This window comes from Trichomycterus rosablanca, chromosome 1 (assembly GCF_030014385.1).
Source record: "Trichomycterus rosablanca isolate fTriRos1 chromosome 1, fTriRos1.hap1, whole genome shotgun sequence".
NCBI classification, from domain to species: Eukaryota; Metazoa; Chordata; class Actinopteri; order Siluriformes; family Trichomycteridae; genus Trichomycterus; species Trichomycterus rosablanca.
Genome location: NC_085988.1, coordinates 51,715,462 through 51,724,079, shown reverse-complemented (window position 1 = coordinate 51,724,079; position 8,618 = coordinate 51,715,462). Strand labels below are relative to the sequence as shown.

At 33.4% G+C, this 8,618-nt stretch overlaps 1 protein-coding gene across 1 annotated transcript; it reads left to right on the top strand.

Annotated features, from left to right (window-relative positions):
* Window positions 1–2,768: 2,768 nt before the first annotated feature.
* On the top strand, window positions 2,769–7,656 carry socs2 (suppressor of cytokine signaling 2). Its single transcript, XM_063004060.1, has 3 exons — window positions 2,769–3,120; window positions 4,205–4,493; window positions 6,727–7,656. The coding sequence occupies exons 2-3, from the start codon at window positions 4,331–4,333 to the stop codon at window positions 7,185–7,187; spliced, it is 624 nt and encodes a 207-aa protein (XP_062860130.1). The 5' UTR covers window positions 2,769–3,120; window positions 4,205–4,330; the 3' UTR covers window positions 7,188–7,656.
* Window positions 7,657–8,618: the final 962 nt, after the last annotated feature.

Genomic DNA, 8,618 nt, shown 5'->3' with positions numbered 1-8,618 from the left:
TACAAGCCAGACTGATGATCACATGGTATTTAAGGAATTCACCACAGCATACAATAACATAACATTCAGAGACTATAGTGAAACAACACTGTAAAATACAATAATAATGACTGTCCATGACTCATGATCTCTCAGTCAGCACTGCATTGAAACCTGATTCTGTAATTAATATAATTGAAGTAATTGAGTATAGATTAAACAAGCCTGTGTCAGTGAACACAGTTCATTACTGCATTTACAAACGCTAGTTTAGACTATACCACACACAAAAGAAGCCACATCAATAACATTTAGAAGCCCTGCCAACTTCTCTGGACTCAAGCTTATCTGATTTGAACTGACACGAAGAGGAAATGTGTTCTGTGGTCTGACAAGTCTGCATTCCTAATTGTTTTTGGTAATAGTGGATTTAGTTTTCTCCAAGCCAAAGAAAAAAAGGACAACTCGTACCGTTTCAACTGGTACCAATGATAATTTTAAAAGCTATTGTCTGTCATAGAGTATAATGATGTGATGGTGTTATTGCCATGAGTAACTAAGTCACATCTGTGAAGGCACCACTGTTGCTGAAGGAGACATATGCATTTTGGAACAACATATGCTACTATCTAGGTGGTGTTCGTCAGGGACATTCCTGCTTGTTTCAACAAGACACTGCTAAGCCACATTCTGCATGAGTTACAATACATGTCTTTGTAGTAAGAGTGCAAGTGTTAAACTGGAGTGCCATTATACAACTGCCATTATACAACTGATACTTTTTTTTTACTACTTTACATTTGTTATTTTTGTTTTGTGTTAATAGAATTTTGAGCAAAAAAAAAAAAAAAAAAAAAAAAAAACAGTTGATCAGTAGTCACATACTTAAACCAGCCTATCCATACATACACTATTTTGCCAAAAGTTTTAGGACCCCTTCCTCCCTTAGATTTTTTTTTAGATTTTGTGTTTTAGCCACATTTATGTGTTTTATTGACCAACTCTAGTGCCCAGTCATCCAAATGTTTTTTTGAATTTCCACAGACATATTACGGGACATACATACACACACACACACACACACACACACACACATACATCAAAAGATGTGCGTGACTGGCCTGCTAACAATATATACCTTATGAACTGACACCAAATGTTCAGTTGCACAGCTGAAAACTTTAATAATGAAAAAAGTTACACTTTACAAACTAGATCAATTTGTGTCTTTAGTCCCCAAATTGTTGTTCATTGTCATTAAATTTTGTTTCAGAATGGAAAAACAATATACAATAGGTACACAAGCAAATGAGAAAAACTGGCAAAAGTATAAGGACTGGATACATTTCGACAATGTGGAGAGGAAAATTAGTGAACTAACCTAAAAGTCAGTGGGGTACTACATCCTAGCACTCCTAGCAAGACGTACAGTGGGTGTTTAATAAAGGGCATTTAACTGTAAACAAATTGTTGTATTTCATTAAAAAACAAGAATTTTTATAAACAACATTTGTATTCTAACCAAATTAGTAGAAAACACTATTTATACACATTTGAAATGTACAGTACATTAATAAAGTAAGTAGTACTGTTTTCTGCAATTACAAAAAATCCTTTATAGATGTCCAACTTTGACATAAAGTTGCCCTACTTTAACAGTATCACAAAAATAGTGGGGTTGGTAATACCTTTATTTATTATCCATATTTCAGTGGAAAATAATGCACGTGTCACCTATAGTTGTCTGTATTTTTCTGTTCATTATTTTACTGGCACATTTATAGTGTATATTAAATATATAGAAAGTAATTCAATTATGTCTTTAAACAACCCTGCTGCATGACTTTATCTGGGTAATCTATAGCTAACATCAGATGTGCTCGCTTTTTATCTGGCTTATTAAAAGGCATTGGTTTTGCTAAATTTCATGATAAAAAATTTATATTGGTTTCAAATGTTTAGTTCTTTACAGTAGAATTTTTTTTTAAATAATTTATGCTGTGTTTGAAATTGACATAAACTTCTGCTTTTGTTCATATTTTGGGTATTCATACCACAGTTTGTAAACCACAGTCCAAATAATCCAGAGGACACCCCTGGTTAAATATCATGCTTTGATGATTTTCCATAACAAAATGAGATGACACATCCCCTATTGTAAGCAAACGTATGTACATTTGAATGCAATGTTAATGTTTATTGGATGCATAGGGAAACAAATGTAACTTAAAAAATCTTATTATTGTTATGCTTTAGATTTTCTAATATGTTTAATTAGACAAATACATAGAACTTAATAATTAGTAAGTGTAGAAAATGACTTATAAATCATCAAAATGTGGAATTCAAACAAGGTATCCAAACTGCACAGCACTGCAGGTTTAATGATTTAACATTTCCTCGCAATTGTTTAATTTATTTGTAAAAATAATAATAATAACAACGGCAATAATAATAAATAACAATTTTACTTATTTAAATGTTAAATTATTAAAACCTATTTTTTCTGTTTTCTGCAAGTTTGTTAATCTAGCTTGATTAAAATGTCCCTGTTAATTAACCTGCCTAGTCAAAAATGTTTGGCACCACCTTAAGAAACAGCCCGGCTCTCTACACCACGTGAACCAAGATTCCTGGAAAGTTCTTGGAAATCGCGCTTTGTGTGTGTGTGTGTGTGTGTGTGTGTGTGTGTGTGTGTGTGTGTGTGTGTACGTGTTCAATGGAGATTACTCGGTTCATAACAGACAGAGAGAAGAACCAGCTCTGCGCTCAGGCTTTGACAGACGCTCAGCTAACATCATGCGTTTTCTTTTTCCCCCGACGAGGTTAAGCGACATTTTGACATGTTGATGCTGGGATGCTGATCTGGCAGCGCTTTGTTTATTCTCGCTGTACAGTCTCGGCTATATCAGCCGGAAAACAACATCGATGCCAAGTGGAACATGAGCATAGCAGTACGCGCCGAGGATTTCTACCGCGCAGGCTTTGTGAGTAAATTGAATGTTTATGCTGATGAGACACCGCGTCAGTGCGGAACCACACCGAGGTCGCTCTTTGGAGTAACTGTGCGTGCCAAACAATCTCAACATGTCGGGCTGGAAAAGTGAAAGTCCCTGACATTTCTCTCAGACAACACCATCGGTGAGTATTCACTACATCCCTTCAGTATATGACTGTCATGATTATTCAGTAGGATTCTATATAATCAGTCCACTGTAGAATGATTTATTGGTTTTTACTCATTTACTAATTTTTTCGATGTTGTGTTTAGTATTTAGTAATTTGCATCACTGGTTAATCCGCGACGTGCAAGCTAAAGTATTTGAAATTTAAATAAACGCTGTAAAAAATAAACATTCTAGTCTTTTAATCATTTCCCACTAGGTTTAGGTTGGGAGAAATTGGTGCCCGTGAGTTTTCTTAGAAGAGATCTGGCCAGTTCGGAAAATAACCTACGCCTGTGAACTGTGATTCCGCGTATTGCACAACCTACGAGTGCTACATAAGCACGTTATTAATGCACTCTGTCTTATCGTTTTTATTATACAGAGTAAAGTCACTGTATTGCACACAGTATTCCAAGCGCCTCGGTGTCCAAAACAACTGACATTTAGAATTGAATTCTATAGTATATTAATTAAATAGTCAATAGAAAACAACATGAAAACAAAAACACTACAACATATGAACCATCTTTGTTTTGTGTTAATAAAACGACCCCTGTTCTTTTCGCCAAATGTAATTAAACACACAAGGAGCAGTAAACAAGCATTAATGAAGAGAAAATCAGTCGCTATTTTTAAACCGACTTCTAAAAATTAAACATATATTGGCCTAAAATGCAAATGTGAGTGTTAGACCCCCTGCTGCCTCTTTACACTGAACTGTAATTGGGAATCAATAAAAATGTACGGAACACAGTGAGGTTACACTAAAAAGCTTTACCTTGAATTAACCTATTTACTTAATTAATCCGAAATAAAATTATAAAATGTAAACGTTATTGTTAATTTAATTGTGTACAGTTACAGGTCACCACTTGTGTTGGTGTCAAACGTAAAATATGTAACACATTTTATTGTAGAACTCTGTATTGCTTTATTTCTTGTTACCTATTCTAAATTTAGGGCATACGTTATGTTACTAAATCTGACTATTTTATAGTTGTATTTCACTGCTAATTGCATTTTGTGTTGCCTATTGTTTTGTTTTGGTGTTTTTTTAGGCTGATGGTAACCCTGTGATAGTTGTGTGCCGCTTTCTGTACGCATGGTTGCGAGTACGGGTGTTTACGGGTGTGTATATATGAGTGACTGAGGGCTCTTGGCCGGATGTGTATCGCTGCTCTTCAATGACCTGCCACTCGGCGGAGGCCGGCGGGGATCAGCACAGCGCCAGCAGCAGTAGCGCCAGCAGCAGTAGCGGCAGCAGTATTACCACAGAGACAGACAGAGCAGCTGAACCCGAGCACCAGCGCATCTCCGCAGCCGCCATGAGAGACCTGCGCAACACCGGTACACCTGCAGCACTACTCCCAATACTCAGCATTTCATATACAAACCTCTTGTTGCATGCGCACTCTACAAATATATATGCTTCAGTAAGCATCACTACAAATACTACAAATAACATAAAATCGTACACTTATTATTAAACCAGTAGCCTTTACAATCAAATAATTCTTTTTACTATTGCTTTACATGTATTTAAATGTTGTAGTTTAGCAGTTTTATGCAATGCCTTAGCCTTTAAGTAGACCTACTAAAATATTGAATACTTCTACTATTAATGACTTCTATTACTATTGAGTACTTCTAATTAATGATAATATCTATTAACAACAACAACAAAATAATAATAATAGGACCTAAATAAAATTACATTTTTAGGTTATACTTTAAACATATTGTTTTGTTATTTATTTATTTAATACTTACTGCATTTTAAGCTTTTATATTTTCTATATGCTTTAAAACAGCTTTTACAAATAACAGCTACTGAACACTATTACTTCCGATTACTTCTGCTATTAATTATATGTTGTTATATGTATATATTATATACTAATTATATGTACTATATTAATAACAACAATAAATTCATAGGATTAACATATAAAAATGATATTTTTATGTCCTGTAATTTCAAATTTTTCTGTACATTTTTACTGATAGAAATAGAAATGTAGTATCAAATAAATACATCACAAAACAATATGTTGTAATTACAGCACAAAAATGTCATTTTATGTTCATCCTATTATTGCTATTATGTTATTGTTATTATTATAGTAGATGTTATTAGTAATAGTAGAGTAATAAAATAGTAATAGAATTCAGTAGTTGTTATTTTTATTGCAATACCAGCAGCAGTAGTAGTAGTAGTAGTACTAGTTTAGTAAAAGCTGTATTAATAAAGCATTTCCAACTAAACATCGCTTTATTAATACATCTTTTACTAAAAGTTAAATACTTTTATAACACCAACTATAGTGCTATTACTACCACTTTTACGAGCAAATGTATTATTCATTTATGGCTATTATTATTATTGTTATTATTATTATTATTATTTGATTATATGATATCAGTGAATAGTGGGTCTAGCAAATTTTATACCATAACTAATAATGGCCAATTATTATTTAAATTTGGTTCTTGCGTTATTTTGCAATCAATTGATTATGGCTTAGTAAAACCTAATGAGGCGTAGCTTGTTTACCTAGGAGAAAACAACAAAAAATATTAATAATAATAATGGCAAACAATAAAAAACAATGAATCTATTTTTTACACTGCTGCTACTGTAATTTGACTTTTTTTTTTATATCTACTGGTTACAACTTTTACTATTACAACTACTGGTTACTGCTTTTACTACTATTAATAGGCTTATATAACATTGTTATTATTATTGGTGTAGTTATTTTTTTATTATTATTATTATTATTATTAACATATTAATTACTATTTTTAATGCCCCTAACCACCAATATTACACAATATACAAAATCTAGTTGATTACAGTCAAACCAAGAACTATTAAAATACTCATTTTAAGAGGCAAAGCTGCACACTTTCAGGTTTACAATAAAACATTATTTTACAACTTTTTTTTTTTTTAAATTTTGTGTTAATACAGCTGTGTAGTTTCAAGGCTGGATATATACAAATATTATATAAATGAATATATAAAAAATAAAATAAATGTAAATTCAAATGCAAAACTGTAAAACGCTTGCATTTTGTGTTGCTCCTAAAAGTATATATGATTGTAGAAAATTTTATTTGTATTCATAGATTCTATTTGCAGTACTGTGGGTTAATAGCGGGGTATTATTTTAGCTTCAAAACATGTAGTATTCTATTTGTAGAAAAATGCCTTTAAGCACTTGTAGTTTATACAGCTCAACAAAGACCATTTGATAAAAAGAGCAACAAAAGAAAGACTAAACTGTATAAATTGTATCATTTGTGTAACTATCAGTATTCAGTTGTTATAATGTATAGCATAATGTAAGCTTGTATGCACACATGGAAATAACAGTGTAAAAAAAAAAGTCAGAAAACCTGCACTTGTTAGTACTTGTTGGTTAATTGTTGCATTTGTCATTAGGAGCAATTGCTAAGATTTGTCCACTTTTAAGTGAATCGTACATGACTGGTAAAACAGATTCTGATTGTTCTACAGATTGTAAATTAAGTTCTGCAAGCTAACATTTTTTTGTTTTTGTTTTCTTGATGGTAGGCTGGTACTGGGGGCGCCTGACAGCTAATGAGGCCAAAGAAATCCTTCAGGATGCATCAGAGGGGACATTTCTGGTCAGGGACAGCAGCCAAAGAGATTATCTTTTTACCATCTCTGCCATGACATCTGCTGGACCCACAAATTTGCGCATTGAGTACAAGGAAGGCAAGTTCAAGTTGGACTCTGTGCTGCTGGTCAAGCCCAAACTCAAACAGTTTGACAGTGTGGTTCACCTGGTGGAGCATTATGTCCAACTGTCCAGGACTTCTAATAAAACTGCTACATCCTGCCAGGCCAATGGTACAGTGCAGCTGCTTCTTAAAACTCCTATTTATACAGCCATGCCTTCTCTACAGCATTTGTGTCGAATCGCAATCAACAAAACTACACGACAGGTGCAGGAGCTTCCATTGCCCAATAGACTAAAGGACTATCTGACGGACTACACCTACAATGTGTGAAGTTCAAGAAACCACACTAAATGCTCTGCAATTTGAGACCCCTGACTAAGCCATAGGAATCTGTTAACTACTTTATTAGGGTCCTTTGAATTTGGAAACTAAATAGGCAATTGTTAAATGGTTCTTAAGACACTTATAGATGCTCTACACACTATCCTACTGAGTTTGTGTCTAGTGTGCAGGATACACTGTTCTTTACAGACTGCTGTGGGAGCAACAGTCATCAAACCTGAATGGCACAAAATATATTTGTGCATGTCTTATTGATGCATCTGAGATGCTGTGTATCCTGTGTTTGAAACATGGGTGTTCATTATTTTGTACACCTTTGAAATTGTTACTATGAATATGTATTTTGTTTTTACTGTAAACACTGAAGGAACATTCATTTTAAGGTCTATTAAAATAATACAGAAGGGAAATTGTAATGGGAAATATTTCATAAAATGAATCAAGAGCAATATTCAGTGGCTTAAATGTAAATGATTTTTGTTTTGAAACACTCCTCACACAGTAGGCTGGTGAAATGGTAACAGGTGAGGGAATCATGATCAGGTGTAAACGGAAGATCCAACAACTGCTTTGCAAGCAATGATGAGTCGTGGCTTATCATTTTGTAACAAACTTCATAAGAGAATTGTCAGTCAGTTAAAAAAACATTTCTCAGTGCAAGAATGTGAATCATTAAGCTTTTTAATACATTAAACTTTGAAAGATTCAGGCAATCCAGAGAAATCTGTCTGTGTAGGGCAAGGCCTAAAATTACTGTTGAATGTGCATGATTTCGTGCCCTCAGAGCGTATTGCAGTAGAAACCGTTTATCATATGATAAATATAGTCACATGGGCTCAAGAATACTTGACTGCATTAGGAAATGCCACCTGAAACTGTTACACAAAGAGATCATCATGATATGCGGGTGCATCAGTGGACACAGCATGAGTTATGTGCATTTGTGTGAAGGTTTCTTTGTTGTGGAGTCAGAAATTGGGATTTTAGAGAGAAACATGCTGCCATCAAGGCAACATCTTTTCCCAGGAGGGAACATCCTGCATGTTTAACAACAGTGTAGCGTTGTTGACACATATTGCTATCTATCTCTTTTAAGTGTTTTGTAGGCATCAGATTCTACATTCATTTTTATTTACAAAATGCAGTGAAGGTGATCATTAAAAACATTGAGAAACTTTTTTACTTAGATAAATAAAAATGTAAGATCAATCACAGATTTTTCTTTTTACTGTATTTTACAAAACATCCAACTTTTCTGGAAAAGGGTTCCATAATTATTAGCATTCTTGGTAAAAGTGGTTATATTTTTTATTGTTCATATTTTTAAAACTTAGAAAATGGCTATAAAAATAGCTATACATATAAAATGCTCACTATAGGCAACTATATATAAAATTTTATGAATTTAAAACAACCAGA